The sequence below is a fragment of the Filicampus tigris genome, chromosome 4 (assembly GCF_054856515.1).
Source record: "Filicampus tigris isolate MCC_2025a chromosome 4, RoL_Ftig_1.0, whole genome shotgun sequence".
Lineage (NCBI taxonomy): Eukaryota > Metazoa > Chordata > Actinopteri > Syngnathiformes > Syngnathidae > Filicampus > Filicampus tigris.
The window spans coordinates 3,616,951-3,636,976 of NC_141220.1; the positions used below are offsets into that span (position 1 = coordinate 3,616,951).

General features: G+C 40.7%; 1 protein-coding gene across 4 annotated transcripts in view; it reads right to left on the reverse strand.

The window, feature by feature from the left end:
* ndrg4 (NDRG family member 4) overlaps positions 1-20,026 on the reverse strand; it is a 68,654-nt gene that overhangs the window by 23,334 nt on the left and 25,294 nt on the right. For 2 of the 4 annotated variants that reach the window (XM_086028039.1, XM_086028037.1), the window contains 2 exons: positions 4,184-4,274; positions 2,454-2,612 (listed from right to left, as the gene is read on the reverse strand). In XM_086028039.1, coding sequence (XP_085884165.1) covers positions 2,454-2,612; positions 4,184-4,261 — 237 coding nt within the window. In that variant the 5' untranslated portion in view covers positions 4,262-4,274. Of the gene's footprint in view, positions 1-2,453; positions 2,613-4,183; positions 4,341-20,026 lie in introns of all 4 variants that reach the window. The other 2 variants (XM_086028034.1, XM_086028036.1) reach the window with 1 other exon arrangement.

Here is a 20,026-nt window from a genome sequence, read left to right on the forward strand (position 1 = left end):
GAAAGAATAAGACTGAGGATATAAGTGGCCAAAATAAGTTTCCGCTGCAGTGCCCAAGCGCTTTCTTTGAGACCCCTGAACAAGTTAAATGAATGAAAGTTCATGAATTTGTTCATATTTTGGGCAATATAATGTAGTGTATTTCTGCCTAATAAAGGTTTTTGTGAATGCACTCGTTTTGGAGTCTGTGAATAGCTCTTGAACCACAGTCCATTATTGTTCAAGAATTCCAGGTTTTGGTAGACTTCTAGGAGAAAACCTGGTTAAACACGTGGTAAATGAGCCTTCATATGCAGGGGATGAACACATTTTGGTGGATTTGGCAAGCCACTGACCCTCGCATGGCAGCATGCATCATCAAAATGATGACAGCTTGGAGGGGGAGGGTTGGTGGCAGGAACAGCATGAGGCGGTTAACTCACTCTGAAAATCTGTGTTGGTTGACAACAAATAGTAAGGTAAGTTACTGTTTATAGTCAATGGTAGGCATTCGAGTGTTTTCTCTTTGGATTTTGCTCGAGTTGACTGGCATGTGGGGGCTGGGGGGGGACACTGAAAATGTAGTGGAGATAGCTGATCAAGCAGGTGGCTTGGGGGTACTCTGTAGTCGTGGGTCACCAATTTGCCATTACCTGAAGGATTTAGGGAGGAGTTTAGAGAGTGTGACAGCTATGAACTACCTTTTTGAAAATGTGAATTATAAACTATGAACTGAACTACTTCATTTTCAAATTTGTGAATTGAACTTTGATTAGTGTGAGTAGAAAATGAACTGTCCCAACACTGCTTGGAGATAGAGTGAGATGTCCGGTCTTCCGGGAGGGGCTCAGAGTAGGGGCCTCCATATCATGAGGAGCCAGATGAAGTGGCTCAGACATCTGGTTCGAATGCCTTCTTGACACCTTCCTGCTGAGGTGTTCCAGGCATGTCCCGCGGGTGGGAGGCCCCGGGGAAGACTCACTATAGCGACTGTCTCCCAGTTGGCCTGGGAACACTTCGGGCTTCCCCTGGAAGTGCTAAAAGTGGAGAGAGAAGTCTGGGCTTCTCTGCTAGCTGCTGGCCCCATGACCCGACCCCGGATAAGCAGAAGATGATGGATGAATGGATGAATGGATGGATGGATGGATGGATGGATGGATGGATGGATGGATGGATGGATGGGTGGATGGATGGATGGATGGATGGAAGGATGGATGGATGGATGGATGGATGGATGGATGGATGGATGGATGGATGGATGGATGGATGGATGGATGGATGGATGGAATTTAAACATGTTTGTCCGACCACGAATTACAATGTACTTATTTACATTCAGTGTTCCCAGCAAGTTGATAAAAGCTAAGTTTGGGTCACGTACTGTATCATTTATAATCAATGCGTACGTTAGCATTTACAGTTTGCCATAACTTTTCCAGTTCATTTTTTAAATAATTTTAACTTGGAACACAAAAAAGCATGGCCTAATTCTCTTATTTAATTCACAGTCAATATGTATATTATATGACTTTTCTCACTTTAAAGTAATTTTAGTGACAACTATTATTGTTTTTTTCTGCTCTTAACAGAAGTGTATGGTAAACTGCATTCTATTATTCAAGTGTTTGATTGTTATTGGACATAGCCATATAACCCTTATCTGTGCATCTATCACATACACATATACCCTTTGTCTATGACTGTTTTCTTCAATCCTACCTTCAATCCTAGTCAAATTGCACTTCATTCGAAACTGCATGTCGACATGAACAGTCATTGGTAGTTACTGTATTTTACCCTTCACATTTCTAGTGCACTTATTTTTCACTTACATCTTTATTTATTGAACAACAAACAAGACAAGGCGTGTCTGATGAAACATTTGAATACAGAAAAAAACATTGTCATGTCCACATGCAGATAGAATTATTCTTACGGCAACATCCATTTGTATTTAGGAAAATGGTCTTTAAATGAAAAAGAGGTCTACTAAAGAGCCTAAACATAAACAAATAAATAAATAAATAAATAAATAAAAAATCACAACATCAAAAATTAAGTAATCAACGGTGATATATGAGCCCCATATATTTAATTTGCAGTCATGATCTACTTTCACACCTCCAAATTTGTGATGTCATTCATTTTTCTTTCATATTCAACCCATTTCATCCATCTTGCTTCAAATGTCCCTTCCTGGACCCCCAGTATGTATGTGAATCTTTCCGTATCAAATATCTCTGGTGAACATTTTTACTTAAAGTAATTGGTCAAATATTCAGCAAACAGTCAAACCCTAACCTTCATTTGATTCAGAACAAGAAAAGAGATGATCTTTCAGATTATCTACTTTGTAAATCATATGCACCATATATTTAGATTCAAGAGAAGTGAACACAACTCTCTGTTATGTATTTTTTCTGATGTCAATGTTTTGTATTTTAGTTTGTGTTTTTTCTTGCTTTGGTTTTTACCGGAAGTGTTCCGCTGGTCCGACTGCGGGTCTGACGGAGCCAATGTCGTGCGATGACATGCCAACGATGAGTAGGACGACTGTGGGGAGGGGGGTTGTTGAAGGGCTTGGGGCTCGAAGGGCATGGCTGACCTCCTGATGCCTCTTCCCCCTTTTCCTGCTGTGTTGTGAAACACAAACATCCCCATGTATTATATACAATTGCATTTTATAAAACTCCAATTTGATGAGTTACATGAAAGATGAGTTAGTGTGCCGGTTTCCCTTCGTTGATGTTTTATTGATTGGTGTGACACAATATCACATATAAGCGTTATTTCAGTGCTATTTTGTGCAGGAAGGATTTGGGTCAATTTGTAGCATTGTCTGCTTTCTAGAAAATGAAGACACCATTGTTGTGTTGTGTCTGTGATGTCTTTTATGTTCAATTATAATAAACTAGTGAAGGAAAAAATGAGACTCACTTTCAGAAAAAAAAACTACTATCTGACCAGGTTAAAGGTATTTAAATGGACTATAGTGATTGACCTTCCTATAAGTACAAATAGGCTACTCTCTTTTTATTTGTGCTCATTTCTGTCCTCAACCTCTTCTCACTTTTAAGAAGCTTTAATCATAATATTGTTAATCAGAATATTGTTAAAGGTAAGTAAACCCAAACATGTTTGTTTCCAGAATATGTTCTATGCTTGCCCACTAGTCTAAAGACGGCATTCTGTTTAATATTGCGTTTGTGGAATATGGCAAATCCACCCGTTTTAGCTAGCTCAGGGAGCAGCCATTTTGTCACTTCTGTCGACTGAAGATGACATCAAAGTTGCTCAAGGCTCAGATAACGACCAATCATGGTTCAGCTTCAGAAAACAGTGAGCTGTGATTGGTCGTTATTTGAGCCATGAGCAATTGTGATGTCATTTTCAGTCGACAAAAGTGACAAAATGGCCACCCACTGAGATGGCTAAAAACGGGTGGATTTCGCTCCTTAACTCACATTTCACAAACGCAATATCAATCAGAATGCCTTGTTTCAATTAGTGGGCCTGCATAGAATATTTTCTGGAAAAAATATGTCTGGGTTGACTTCCACTTTAAGTTATGGTTAAAAGTAATCTACCCAGCACTCAAATTAGTATGTTATTATGTTGGAATATAGTACTGTACTATTGAAAAATAAATGATAAATATCCTAAAGCTTAGGGTTTAGGGCCTAAATGTATAGTTATAGAAATAAACACAGCTGGGCAGCGACCCTCCGTCCCCGGTTTCCGTCCTGCACGTTCAATCGACACACGTGGTCCCAGTCGGACAGAGTCAGCCAACCGGCGTCGAGAACGGACTTTACCGATACCGCGTCACATGGAGGTGCCGGACTCCTGACACGTGGTCGAGTAAGGAAACAATGAAAAATAAAAGGGTGTGGTGTACCTTGCGGTTCCACAGATGCAATGACATGTGTCCCATATTGTTTTCATTTCACCGATGACAATGCTACGCGTGTGTGTGTCAGTTGTTTTTCTTTGATCATGTTACTTTGTTTGGCGGCGTGTCTGCTCGTGCGGCACCTGCGTGTGCTGTAAAGATTATGTAATTGACGCCGATTGGCTGTTGCCAGTGAAGGACGGGACCACGTGGGTCCATTGAATATGCAGGACGGAAACCGGGGACGGCGGGTCGCAGCCCAGCTCTGGAAATAAAACAGTAATAATGGTGTTTTTAAGCAAGCTAACTGACCATGTCTGAATCAGTTCCTCTCTGCTCCGGGAGCAAGGGCTTTTCCTCAGGGAACTGCTGTTCCTTCATCCCCGCCATCCTGCGCACTAACCTGAAATCATCACACACAAACACAAACATGCACACCCCCACACACACACACACACACACGCACACCCTCACACACACACACGCACACACACACACTGAGACAGCACTCTATTTTGCCCAAAAATATAATTTCAAGGCAGTTTAGATCATGTGGTTAGGGCAGATGATTTTCTTCAGTCCTGTTAATAATAAACATCGATTAATGTTATACTGTACACAGTTATGTCTTAATCTAATTTCACGTTTAGTGAAAAAAGATATAGTACAACTTATAGGTTTGAAGGAAAGGTATTTAAATAGGTAGTTTCAGTCTAGTACAGTGATTTCAAACCACATTAGTGTGCCATCAGAGCTCTAAAGGATATGATCAGATTTCACTTAATTGGTCAGAAAATTACTTTTTTTTATAACAAATAATGTATCTTTGTCCATCTATCTACGCCAGCGATATAGAATATTGACAGACAGAACAAAGAAATGAAATTCTATTAGATAGCAGAAAGTACAGTACAGTATATAATTGACTTAATATATATCCACGTTTTGTAATAATTTTGTTTGGTGGTGTGCCGTGGGATTTTTCGAACTCAACATTTGTGCCTTGGCTCAATAAAGGTTGGGAATCACTGGACTTGCACATGAAAAAGATATTCTTGTATTTGTTTAACTATTTGACTGTAATCAATAAATTTACACGTTATAAATGAACTAAAAAAAATGGAGTATTTTCAGTGTCATTAAATAAATGTTTTATAAAAAGAGAAAATTATATACAATTTTAAGGTTGGCTCGTGGCCACGTCTTTTCTACTTTATAATGGAAAAGATCACATTTTAGAGTATTGTTGAGTTTGTTGCTTCGTGACCCGAGGTCTGAGGCCTGTGGAAGTGCAGTCAACTGTTCTAACAATAGCAAGGCCTCGGAGGCTATTTAAATTGTCTTGTGTTTGAGGGCACAGACACAACACACACACACTGTCATAGGCAAAGACACTAACACACACTTCCATATAAACTCGCAAATTGAGTTCAGATTCTGTCAATACAACGACAGTGCTAAAGGGATGGGCAACCAACTCACTAACAAAGAACACAATTCCAACAAGACTGGCCCAAGGGTTAGTTTGTTCTTTTACAGTAGGCTTGGTAGGTTGTCTCAATTTAACATGGTATGTGCAGAGGTACTTTACCTTAACTTTAATTTGAAGATTACCCTGATCCTTACCATGGGTCGGACTGCAAGGTAGATTTCAGGAAGAAAATGTAGTAAAACTTTACGTAAATTGGTGTAACAATAAATTTGTGTCATTTTGTGTATACTCTTGTATTTACATTTTGCACTTGATTTGCTCAACTGTTACAGTGATGAAGCAGAAAAAGTAGACAGGGCTACTAATTAAGACTTTCGCGGTAGTAAAGTAAAAATAAAATAAAAATAAAAATGATATTGTTCCCTTTGCATGTTCTCCCCGTGCCTGTGTGGGTTTTCTCCGGGTACTCCGGTTTCCTCCCATATTCCAAAAACATGAATGGTAAGTTGATTGGACTCTCTAAATTGCCCCTAGGTGAGATTCTGAGTGCGGATGTTTGTCTCTGTGTGCCCTGCTATTGGCTGGCAACCAATTCAGGGTGTCCCCCGCCTACTGCCCGAAGACAGCTGGGATAGGCTTCAGCACACCACCCTTGTGAGGATAAGCGGTATCGATAATGGATGGATAGATCTTGGTTCCCTTGAAATAAACCCCCAAACAGATTTCAAGAAAAAAACGATATATTCATTTACATCAATTTTATTAATTTATCACAATGTGTCCATTTCAAAGATACAGCATTGTTTATTTTATCAAATATTGGACATTTACCCTTTTTTAAGACGTACTCAAATATCCACATTTTGATTATCTACATTTGTTATCCGTTGTGGCTCAGATAAGTGTTTATAAAAGAAATCATAAATAGAAGTGGATGTCAGTTAAAGCGACCCCATGTTGGCTCTTCTAGCTGTTGTTCTTTACATTGCAGCTATCCCACTTTCCATTGTGATTTTGTTGTCAAATTTAGAGCACTGGAGTGCTGCAGATTTGGTCATCTAGAAAAGAGTATATCTGGATCAGGATGATCCAATCTAATGTTCCTTTGAAAAACCGGCATAATCGTAAAATGGATGACCTGATCCCAGATAGCAAAAAAATGGGATTTCCACATCCGGATCATTTTGACCCAGATTATATTTTTTAAACAACTGGCCCCTGATGATCAACATTGAGCTGTGAGAAAACTGTACGCCCATTGATTAACCCTGGGGAAACCTCCTCATAACTGCCTGCTTTCCATTATTAACTACTTGGCAACACCTTCTGAACCAAACTATTGTTCCATAACTGTTGCTCGGTATAAGGACAGTGCTCTGACATATTTGTAACAAATCTGCAAACTGACAAATCAACTGAAACTGAAAAAGAAAATTCATTCATTGTAGTCATGTGTTTACACACTCCAACAATTAGGGGAATGACACAAATGTAAAAGGTATTATATACATGTGTGAAGAAGAACAGCTACACTGCAGTGAGCAACGAACATTACAAGGAAACACTGGCTGACACCATCTTCTCCACACATTGATGTTTTGAAATTCCTTTTACTTCCCAATGCATAGTTTGAAACTTCAAAGTCCAGCATATTGACTCACTGTGTAAAATCGGAAATTGGTATGTGACAATATTGCGGTTTGGGGTCTGTCTTCAAAGCACCAGAGAGGTTCATTTAGGGAACTTATGGGATGGCTCTGAAACAAGTTATCTTGAATATCATCCTTAGGCAGACGTTTATTAACTAACTGTATTGTGACTGAGAATTGTATCATTGTAAGCAGGAGGGGCAGCACGGTGGTGAACTGGTTAGCACGTCCGCCTCACAGTTCAGAGGTCAAGGGTTCGATCCCGGCTCCGGCCTCCCTGTGTGGAGTTTGCATGTTCTCCCCGTGCCTCCGTGGGTTTTTTCCGGGTACTCCCGTTTCCTCCCACATTCCACAAACATGCATGGTAGGTTGATTGGACGTTCTAAATTGCCCCTAGGTGTGATTGTGAGTGTAGATGTTTGTTTGTCTCTGTGTGCCCTGCGATTGGCTGGCAACCAATTCAAGGTGTCCCCCGCCTACTGCCCGAAGACAGCTGGAATAGACTCCAGCACGCCCACGACCCTTGTGAGGATAAGCGGTATGGATAATGGATGGATGGATGTAAGCAGGAGAGCAATCTCTAGCAGAGGGAGAACAAACAGTGGTTGTCAGGAATAAGACAGATCACACGTTTCAACAGAAGAGACCAGCAGCAGCCGGGTGCACAGTGGTCCCCATTCAGCACACGCCATTCGTCTCTCGACTCTTCGCCTTAACAGCTTCTCAGCCACCAGCATTACCACTCTTCCATGAGCTCCCTTATTGATGACAAATCCAATTTTTATCCATCTTCAGATTACTAAGCAGCCCTCCCAATGACAGTGGGGAGGCGAGGAGACAGCTGATGAGATTTTACCAAGGCAAGGCTGCAAGACCTGACCACCATCAGTTCAAACAAGACGTCTGGTATCATGCAACACATTCTCATCTGGACTTTGTTGCAGAAAATTCTTGTCCCGGACTGGTACCAAAACAAAAAGCCGACCCATGAGCTCAACAATTCTAGACATGTAACTCTGATATCATCATGAAGGGTTGGTTATAAGGCATAAGTTGTGGTCCACGTGGTGCGGGTGGGTTACTGCAGCTTGCTCCCACATCATAGTAGGTTTATTGAAGACTCTTTAATTGCCAACAGGCATGAATGTATGAGCCAAAGATTTTTTAATTTTTTTCAGTAATATGTGCCGGCCGAGTGACTGGCAACCCGTGTAGGGTGTACCTCTCGTCCAGGAGGTTTGTATCGATTTTAGACATGTGTCCCTGGTCCCTCAGTGTAGTGCCATTCATAACCAGTCACTTGAACTAGTGAACCTCTACAAATATCTCAGCACAATAATTGATGATAAACTCAAATTTGAGGTGAACTGTGATATGCTTTTTAAAAAAGGTGAGCAACGGCTTACTGTGTGAGGAAGCTCACTTAATTTCAGGTAGATAAAAGCCTACTGAAAATGTTCCATAGCGCTTTTATTGAGTCGGGCATTTCCTTTTGCATACTCTGTTGGTACGGAAGCCTTGCTATCAAGGACAAGAACTCCCAAAGGAGAATTGTGCACACAGCTTCCAAAGTACTTGCAAGTACGTTTGAACTTACTTGGAGGCTAAATGCGAACAATGTTGCATTTTGCCCATAATGCCATGAGGCATTGACTTGGACATGAGTGAGTCAAATGAATAAATATTGTTGTGCATGTGGCCTACATTATACAAGCATGTTCGAAAATTAAGTAATTCAACATTGTTTAATCATAATTTAATGGTTTTATCATGCCTGCAGTGCATGATTTATGTTATATCATGTTGCAGAAGTCAATACCCATTGGCATTATAATAATAATAATAATAATAATAATAATAATGATAATAATAATAAATTTGATTTGTATAGCGCTTTTCATATCACTCAAAGACGCTTCACAGCAAAAATAAGTGAGTAAAATAAAACCTGCTATTAAAACAAAAACAGTTAAAACCAACAGAAGAAGAAAAAGATAGCAAAGATTAAGTGATGTTAAAAAGCAAGGCGGAATAGGTGAGTCTTGATGAGTGTTTTGAAGGATATGAGGTCTGTGCAGTTACGAATGTGTTGTGGAAGGGAGTTCCAGAGGGTGGGGGCGGTAACAGAGAAAGCTCGGTCCCCCCAGGTTTTGTACTTGGTCGGGGGGATGGCAAGGAGGTTCGCATTTGAGGAGCGGAGAGTGCGGGAAGGAGTGTATGAGTGGAGAAGATCGGAGAGGTAGAAAGGGGCCTGGTTGTGAAGGGCTTTGTAGGTGAGTAGGAGGAGTTTAAATTGGATGCGGTGGGGAACGGGGAGCCAGTGGAGGTTTTTAAGGATGCGAGTGATATGATATATCACGAGAACGGGTGTGAGTGAGGAGGCGGGCGGCAGCATTCTGGATGTATTGTAATTTATTGAGGAGTTTGGGGCTTGTGCCGTAGAGGATGCTATTACAGTGGTCAAGACGGGAGGTGATGAAGGCATCGATGAGGGTCTGAGCAGCAGTGAAGGAAAGTGAGGGTCGGAGGCGAGAAATGTTCCTGAGGTGAAAGAAAGCGGTTTTGGTGATTTCGGTAATGTGTTAATCAAAAGAAAGATTATTGTCAAAGAGGACACCAAGGTTCCGGCAGTGAGAGGAGGCGGACAGGGTGGAGTTGTCAAGAGTAAGGTTGAAGTTGGAGGCAGTCTGTGTGAGGGCGTTAGGGCCAATTATCAGCAGATGGGATTTGGAGCAGTTGAGGAAAAGAAAGTTTGTTTGCATCCAGGATTTAATATCAGAAAGACAGTTGGACAGAGTGGAGTGGGTAGTAGAGGTGATGGATTTAGTGGAGATGTACAATTGGACGTCATCGGCGTAGCAGTGAAAGCGGAGACCGTAGTGACGGATAATTTGACCGAGGGGGAGAGGGTAGAGGATGAAGAGGAGAGGACCAAGCACAGAACCCTGGGGGACACCATGGGACAAGGGGGCAGTGGATGAGAAGCAGTTGTTGATGTGGATGAGTTGTTTCCTGTGTGTGAGGTAGGAGTGAAGCCAGGTGAGGACTTTGTCGGTGATATTGACAGATTGCAGGCGAGAGAGTAGTTTCCTTATGAGAAACAATGCCCAACTGAAAAAATGCATTGCAGACGTAAAGGAAAACAAAAAACAACAAAATCATAAAAATTACAAATAAAAAATGTTTGCTGACTTAAATTTCAGTTTCTTCCTCCCTTTGCTGTAATGTAGGCCAAATGCTAAAAAATATACATATATATTTTTTTTAAATACATATTTGCGAGTGTATTCGAATGTACTCACAAGTACGTTTGTAAGTTCTCCCAAGTAAGTACGTTCAAACGTATTTGCCAGTCAAATAATTTTACTCCACATTGGCAAGTTCACACACTTCGCTAATTATGAGGCTCCTTCCTTGGAAAAATTTCTCCCCTGTAACTGGTTCCCAAAAATCCGAGAGCCCTACTACAAGACGGCAGGTTGAACATTGTCACTAAAATAAAATAAGCCAAAATGACACGTGTGGTCTGTGGAGCATTGGCAGTCTCTTGGCATGTGACATACTGGCTCCAATACTATATCGCCTCTTTGTTTTATGGCGACTACCAGAGGTGGGCATTTTACTAAAATTTGACGGTCCGTTTATCGCCATCCGTCTACTCCCTGCGTACCCTTTCGAAATCCGTCTATCCATCTTTTTGTTAAACGCGCTTCCATTAGCGTGTTGTGTTGGGTTCTTTTAAAAAGAAATACTGCCTGCTAAGCCTGCACAACACGAGTGATCATTTTCATGTCTGCAGTATTGTTCTCACAGGCATAGTCTGCCTTCTAGTGGACGCCCATTTCACTGATGAGAAAAAAACCCACTGAAAGGCAGGGGAAGACATTCGTTCTCCTTTTAAAATAACATTTCATTATTGCGCAATAATTATGTGTATTGAAAAATAACGCAATAACAAGTGAAAACGTGCAACAAAACTCAATTGTATTGTGTTATTACACAATCTTAAATATCCTTGTGATGTCCCCTGGCTTGCTCCGGTCCGCATCGTCATCATCATCATCATCATTATCATCATCTTAATCATCACATCACAACGGTAGTTGCTGGCAGCTACTAACTGTCTTAGTTAAACAGTTGTAAACAACTCAATCCACTCATGATAAGCGAATGTACATATGAAATTAGCCAGCTCATGAGCTTGAAATAATGTCATGCATGGGCGCTTTTGTATGGGCTTGTTTGTATGGGACGAGGACGGACGGGGTCGGAGGATGATAATTTTTATGAATAAGGACGGAGGGACGATCAAGGCAAAAAAGGGTCAAGTGCCCAGCTCTGCAAATACATAAAGTGATACATCCGTAATGCTGAACAATAATATGCTGGTGAACAAGTTAAATTCACATCATAATCATATTGTAAGTATCAGAGCTGGGCATTCCGCCTATGTGACGGACTGGTCCATCTATCTGCCTATGATGGACACCCATTTTTCAGGTGATAAATAGAAGATGGGAAACTTATAAAATAGTCCGACTAAGCATAGTGGGAAGCCCATTTTCTTTCGTCTATGTAATTGTCTATCGTCTATTTTCGTGGTGAGGCTTCAATGGTCGTGGCAAGATTTCAGCTTAATGTTGGCCGCGGCTGAGGCTTTTTTTGACAGCTTCTGGTCCTAAAGGAGAGGCAATCAGTCCGGCCACGGTGAGGCTTCCATCCCACAGTGGGTCTTTCGTTTCAAATATCGCTGTAGTTGTTCAAAATTTGTAGACGGAAACGCAAACACAAGACTGTTTAAAATGATAGGCGGACCGGCCCATAGGCGATTACTATTTGTTCCGGCCGGACAAAAAGGCAGATAGACGGACAGCGGAAGGGTACCCTGGCTGCAGGCGGAAGGCGATAAACAGACCGGGAAATTTTGGTAAAATGCCCAGCTCTTGTAATTATTGTATTTCTGCTGTTGTTAGGGTTACGGTTAGTGTCCTCACAAACAGACCCGTTAGATTATTAGTTCAGAATGTCTGAAAATATGTTCAGAAATGTAGTCACAAAATCATGCAACTGAAAATGTTCACATTTTTTTTGTTTCTTATTCCCCCACCGCCATTTTAAATGGTTATTTATAAAACACAAACTTACATTAAAGATAAATTAGCTTCTGGGTTTAAGTTTAGTTTTCTTAATTAAGTAAAATTATATTTAATTTATGAATTAATGTTTTGTATTTGTAAAATATGTATTTACAGTTAAGGAACACACACAACGGTGCTGGAATGTTGTGTACTTTCCATTGTAAGTATTGGCACTGACACCCCGGGGTCACACACTTCATCAGCTGCTGGGAGTAACTGGAAGTGACATCTGGGCTTTGTTTGCTTTAGTGCTTGTGATAAAAACACAGATTGTACTGGATGAATTCCAAAGAAAGAATAGAGGACAAATGATGCTGTGTAGTTAGAAGAAGACCAATATACAGTATAAACAAAGTGCATGTAAAGTCACCAAGAAACAACAATGGCTCAACTAAATAATTGGATTGTTCAAGTACACACTTATGTATGTCACCGCCAACATGAGTGACGCTGTCCCTTGTTCCCCTTTTAGTATTGAGCTATTTTCAGTTGACCTATTACATCACCAAATATGTAAACAATGTAGCTGACAAACTACCATGGCAAACAGTGATATTCCTTGCTATGTGCTTTACTTTGATATGAAATGAGATGCATGCAACGCTTTTCAGTAGCAGGAGTTAAAGGGTGAGTTTGCAATTGTCCAAAGGTAAAAAAAAAAAAAGCTAAAACATTTTTTCTTATATTTGGTAGAACTGTCACTCTGACCTAATAGTATTCAACAGCAAAATGATCTGTGGAAAAAATCTCTAGCCCCATCTTGTACATTTTGTACGATTTTTAAGAAACACTGTCTGAGGAAAAACAACCACGACACTCATAGTTGCTGCCTGCAGCCTCAGCTTTGTTTAAACTTTAAGTACATAAAAACATCCATGCCCATCCTTTATTTGCTAACGCACAGAGTGTAACGTCAGATTGGGTCACTGCATTGTGTTGGGGTATAATGATCAAACATCAACCAGGAATTTCAAAAGGCGAATGAACTTCTCAAACACAGGTTGTTCACTTAAAGGTCGAGCAGAAAAGTAGACATCGTTACCCAAATTTATGAAGCACTCGTATCAACTTGCTTAGAACATTTCACGGGCTACAAAGGTATACAATGAATGCGAATTTGTGAGGGGACCCGACATAGCAGTTTATGTATTTGGCTGTTTGTAGTAACACACTCAAAATTCTGTCTCTTTGCCTTTGAGTGGTTGACCACCCCTGGAATAGAGTATCGAGAATTATGGAAATTTCCTAGTATTAGTATTGACTACTGAAATTCTGGTCATGTGACAATCCAAATCCCATTTTTGCATATAGTGTTTGTGTTTTGTGGTGTGTTCAAGGCACAGACAGAACATTAAAGTTTACATGATTACAAAGTCGTGCCTGCGTGGGTTTTCTCCGGGCACTCCGGTTTCCTCCCACATTCCAAAAACATGCATGGTAAGTTGATTGGATACTCTAAATTGCCCCTAGGTGTGATTGTGAGTGCGGATGTTTGTCTCTGTGTGCCCTGCGATTGGCTGGCAACCAGTTCAGGGTGTCCCCCGCCTACTGCCCAAAGACAGCTGGGATAGGCTCCAGCACGCCCCGCGACCCTTGTGAGGAGAAGCGGTACAGATAATGGATGGATGATTACAAAGTTCCATGCAATACAATTCATACTTGGTCAATTAAAAAGAAAATACATAGGATATATTATTATTATCATTATTGTTATTATTATTATTATTATTATGATCATCATCATTGCGTGTGCAATGTCGGGCCCCTTTGATTTCAAAACCCATGTTTAATACAGCCCAGCTACGCCAGTGACAACCCCCGTTAGTAATTTTACTTTAATTAGGCTATCTCAGGATCAAACCAGTCTGAATAGTGCAGAGTAATGATTTAGTTATAAAAAATGTGTATACTTCTCTCATGTTCATCATAGTGCTTTTTTTTAATTAATTGCCTTTGTCCAACTTCCTAAACAAAAGCCACTAGTCCCTTGTTTGCCTTTTAAGCAGTCCACTGACAATGACTGGCACGTGACATTTTGAGTTGACCTATGGGACTGCCTGGCAACAAGTCGCTTGGAAAATGTGTGACGTGACCAGGGAAATCCAATCCAAGCAATTCAGTAAATCTATGTCATTGTGCCTCCTAGCATAAAAAAATCACTTCCACTCTCAAAAGATGCCGTACCTCAAATAAACCCTCCCCCTAAAGAGATGCTTCCATGATTCCGTACAAAACAGTGTCATGTAATTACTTGTTTAAGAGCCATATTTTTCCCAAGTGAAGCAGTTCACGTTTGCATGGTTCGGTGCACTTACACCCGACCTTGACTAGTGGTTCCATGACGAGTGTGTACATGATGAGAAACGAGCATAGCACACAGCATAATGAACTGACATAAATAGTGTAAAATCATAGCAGAAGAACAGAGGTCAGCACAAACATGAACAAAGCCAACATGAAATGTTAATTTTACCACCTACACCAGTTTTCAAGTAAAAAAGACACTGCTTATATGAGTTACGTATCCCGTCCCCATCAAAAAATGGAAGTATGAATTCACTGTCGCTTAGCAGTGAGTCTTGTCTTACAGAATCCAACTAAAGGTGCATTTTTGGGGGAAGGGACAAGATGAGACTGGGCCTTAAGTCAAGGTGGATTTTGTCCTTGGGGAGGCCATGGGGGATATCTCAAGGGTCCATACAACCCCCAAATATTATTTTACAAACCCAAGATTCTTCACAAAACGCTGATAAAAATTCCTTATATGTTCCCTATAGTGGATGGAGGGGAAAAAAATTCCTGGAAAAAAAACTATCCAAAAGTTGATTATCCGGTCTGGTACCTAGGGTTTCCAAGCATATATCTCAGTCTTTTTTTTTTTATATCACCAAAACCTGGAATTATCCACTGCGTTTGGGTGTGCACACTTTGATATCCACTGTACAGTATTGATTTTCTTATGCAAATACTATTCAAGCGAAGTCAACCCAAACAAATTATTTTTTAAGAATATGCTCCATGCAAGCCCACTAGTGGAATCGCCCGTCTTTTTACCAGCCGGATGGTGTTCATCCGAACTCTCTTGGTAGCAAGATTTTAGCCGCTAACATCCACCATGTCGTAACCAATTCCACTCCCAGCTGACTCTTGTTTACCAATCATATTTCTTCTTCTACTCATAAACGCTGCAATGACAATGTCACTACCATCACTTACAGGCCAATACCAGCCGCTCACAGTACCACCACCCTCACTAGCTCCCCCTGCAGGCCCTCATTATCATTACCACTATCGGACAATTTTCCCATTGAAACCATCACCGGCAGACGCTTCCCTTGCACACACAAACAACGTGGTTTTAACAGTGGTAATCTAGTATATGTTAATACTGCTCATTCGTACCACCATGAGCGCACGTCCAGCACAATAATTAATCTGGCCGTGCTGAACGTGCGCTCCCTTTTAAACAAAACTTTTATCATAAACGACCTGATTTTAGACAATAATTTACATGGTATACTTTTGTCTGAGACATGGCTTGGTACAGATGCTCCAGTTGCTCTCAACGAGGCTTGCCCACCGAATTTTAACTTTTTATTTTCTACAAGGGATGGCAAAAGAGGAGGCGGGACTGCATCAATTTTTATTAATACTCTTTTATCAAAGGAGATCATTTTTAGCAGCTATTTATCGTTTGAACACCATGCCTTTGTTTTTAGCAGTCCCCCTATTCTCTGCATTACCGTCTATAGACCTCCCCATCATTCCACTTCTTTTATTACAGAATTTTCTGAATTCTTATCCATTTTATATTCCAGTTATAACAGGATATTAATAACTGGCGATTTTAATATACACATGGACAACATCTCGGACCCACTATCCAGAGATTTTTCAAACCTTTTAAACTGCTTGGATTTTAAACAGCACGTCTTGCAGCCAACTCACAACAGAGGACACACCCTGGATTTGGTTATAACCTATGGCTTGTCTGCTGTTGTGTCCTCTGTTGTTGACTTGGCAGTGTCAGACCACTACTGTGTCGATTTTAACATCGCCAGTTTTAACCATCTAGCAGTCCCGGTCAGAACAGTGAAGAAACGCTACCTATCTTCTAAGGTGGCAGCAAATTTTATCGAGATCTTAAAAAACACTCCTGCTGACATTTTACCTGCACCCTGTGATCTTATTGTTGACAATTTTAACCTACATCTTAAATCATCATTAGATTCAGTAGCTCCACTTTTAATTAAAACAACAAAAACAAAGACTGTACCCCCGTGGAGAAACAATGCTATCAAAATATCAAAGAGAAAATGCAGGAGTGCAGAGAGGAGGTGGAGAAAAAGTAAACTTACAGTACACTATGAAATTTTATGCGAACAACTGAAATCTTACAATAAAACAGTAAAACTGGCAAGATCTTCCTATTTCTCAAACCTCATTACAGTCAATAAAAACAACCCCAGGGTTCTCTTCTCCACCTTTGAACTTTTAACTAGTTCTGATTTTAATAAGTCCCCACAGAGACCAACAGATGCTCTCTGTGAGGACTTTGCAGACCACTTCAGAAGTAAAATCGATGACATAAGATCCAGTCTTTTAGCCCGTCAAAACACAAGTTTTAATAAACCCGGACAATCATATTTACATGAGGAAACACTGGAAAGTTTTGCCCTGGTTGATGCAAGGACACTTGTTCGAGTTTTCTCCCAGGTAAACCCAACAACCTGCCTTTTGGATCCAATTCCCACAATTCTTTTTAAGACATTTTATGGATTTTTTGAAGAACAAATTTTAAATATAGTCAATTGCTCTCTTCAGACAGGCGTCTTCCCCGCTGCCTTTAAAACGGCGGTGGTGAAGCCCCTTCTGAAGAAGAGCGGTTCTGACCCGAGCGTTTTTAATAACTACAGACCCGTATCCAACTTACCGTTTTTAAGTAAGATTTTAGAAAAACTGGTTTTCATCCAGTTGAATCATTTTTTAAATACAAATAATATTTTGGAGAAATATCAATCTGGTTTTAGGATGAACCACAGTACGGAGACTGCTCTTTTAAGGATCTTAAATGATATTAGGTGCACTGCAGACGTGAGAAAACTCACAGTCTTGGTGCTACTGGATCTAAGCGCTGCTTTTGATACAGTAGATCACCAAATTTTATTAAATAGACTTAAAAATCTAGTGGGCATCTCTGGTACTGTTTTTGACTGGTTTTATTCCTATCTCACAGACCGATATTTCTTTGTAAGTATGGATACTTGTTCCTCTAAAACTCATGAAATTAAATGTGGGGTTCCTCAAGGTTCGATTTTAGGCCCCTTACTTTTTAATCTTTATATGCTTCCCCTCGGGGATGTCATCAGGGGACACGGCATCAGCTTTCACAGCTATGCTGATGACACGCAGCTGTATATTGCCGTGTCTCCTGATGACACAGGACCCATTGATACCCTTTTAAATTGCATTTCAGATATCAAGTCATGGATGGCAGATAATTTCCTACAGCTCAATGAGGACAAGACTGAGGTTTTAGTTATCGGTCCCGAAGGTCAGAGAGAGAAGCTTTTACCAAAACTACACATTTTTAATCCCTCACACTGTGTGAAGAACCTTGGCGTCATTTTTGACTCTGAGCTCAGTTTTATTCCTCATATTAAAAATGTAACCAAGATTGGTTTTTATCACCTTAAGAATATCGCCAGAGTCCGCCCGTTTCTCTCTCAGGCTAACACAGAAGTGCTGACGCATGCCTTTATTTCCTGTCGTTTAGATTACTGTAATGCCCTGCTCTCTGGCCTCCCGAAAAAGAGCATTTCACCACTGCAACTACTGCAGAATTCAGCCGCTCGGGTGCTGACGAGAACCAGAGGGCGGGAGCACATTACGCCAGTTTTGAAATTGCTGCATTGGCTCCCTGTGTGTTTCAGGATCGATTTTAAAGTACTTTTATTAGTTTATAAATGTGTTAATGGTCTTGGGCCATCTTATTTATCTGATTTGCTTTTATCATACCAGCCCTCGCGGATCCTGAGGTCCTCTGGCGCCGGCCTTTTATTTATTCCAAGGGTGAGGACCAAAATGCATGGCGAGGCTGCATTCAGCCATTTTGGTCCTCACCTTTGGAATAGCCTGCCAGAGGATGTCAGGTCTGCAGAGACTGTTGATATTTTTAAGAGGAAGCTCAAGACACACCTTTTTAGTTTGGCTTTCAACAACTTTTAAATAATTTATCTTTTCTTTTGATTGAAGATAATTCTATGTTTTGCTTTGAATGTTTTAAAGCACTTTGAGTTGCATTTTTATGTATGAAAAGTGCTATATAAATAAAATGTGATTGATTGATTGATTGATTGATAGTTGAAACAAGGCATTCTGATAAATATTGCGTTTGTGGAATAAGAGTTAATCCACCTGTTCATAGTCATCACTGGGGGCGGCCATTTTGTCACGTCTTTCAACTGAAAATGATATCACAGTTGCTCAGGGCTCACGTAATGACCAACCACAGCACACCTGTTTTCTGAAACTGAGCCACGATTGGTTGTTATTTGAGCCCTCAGCGCATCTGTGATGTCATTTTCAGTCGACAGAAGTAATAAGATGGCCGACCCCTGAGATGGTAACAAATGGATGGATTTTACAACTTAACTCATATTACACAAACACAATATTAACCAGAATGCCTTGTTTGAACTAGGGGACCTGCATAGAACACATTCTTGAAAAAAAAATGTTTGGGTTGACTTTTTCTTCAATTAAAAAAACAAGCACTGGATTCAACTCACGCAAACAGCCCCTCAGCCCTTTTCAAACACACACACATACACCGACACACCCACACACACACACTCTTTCATTTGTGACTAAAAGCATGCTACTGAACACCAATTGATCTTGTCTTGCTTTAGAAAGAAAATATATATGACAAACACAACGCTGCATTTTAAGGGCAAACAAGGAAAGTCTATCTAATCCAAGCAGTCTATGTAACCCGGGAGCCCGAGGCTGCATGCCATGAGCGCACACTTTTTTTTTTAATCGGTTGTACTTCGTTCGTAGCTCTTCCGCGCGTCTAACTAGGAATCGAAACTTAGCACCGACATTCTAAAATCTGAACGGTTCCGGGACAACCGGAATGATGGAGCCGATTCCACTCGATTCGTTTTCGGTGTCCAACCCTAAGGGGGACACAGCCGTACATGTGTCAGCCGAGCAATTCATCCTCATTGTCAATATTTTGAAGCAGATGTATAACGCCTACTCTGCTCTAAAGCTTTGTTTTTTTCAAGATACATGTATAGATCATGGTGACCAGCAGCCATTATCAATGCAGCCGCTGGTTGTTATGGAAACCTTAATCACGCGCTAAAATATATATATATATATATATATATATATATATATATATATATATATATATATATATATATATATATATATATATATATATATATATATATATATATATATATATATATGAGCCATTCTACCGAATTGGTTGAAATTGCTGTCCCACAATAAAAATCAACTTTTAAAAAAATAAATATGAAGTGCTCAAGGCATTAATTGAGATTAATTAAACTGAATGTGGCGGCACGGTGGTCGACTGGTTAGCACGTCCGCCTCACAGTTCAGAGGTCGTGGGTTCGATCCCGGCTCCGGCCTCCCTGTGTGGAGTTTGCATGTTTTCCCCGTGCCTGCGTGGGTTTTCTCCGGGCACTCCGGTTTCCTCCCGCATTCCAAAAACATGCATGGTAAGTTGATTGGATACTCTAAATTGCCCCTAGGTGTGATTGTGAGTGCGGATGTTTGTCTCTGTGTGCCCTGCGATTGGCTGGCAACCAGTTCAGGGTGTCCCCCGCCTACTGCCCAAAGACAGCTGGGATAGGCTCCAGCACGCCCCGCGACCCTTGTGAGGAGAAGCGGTACA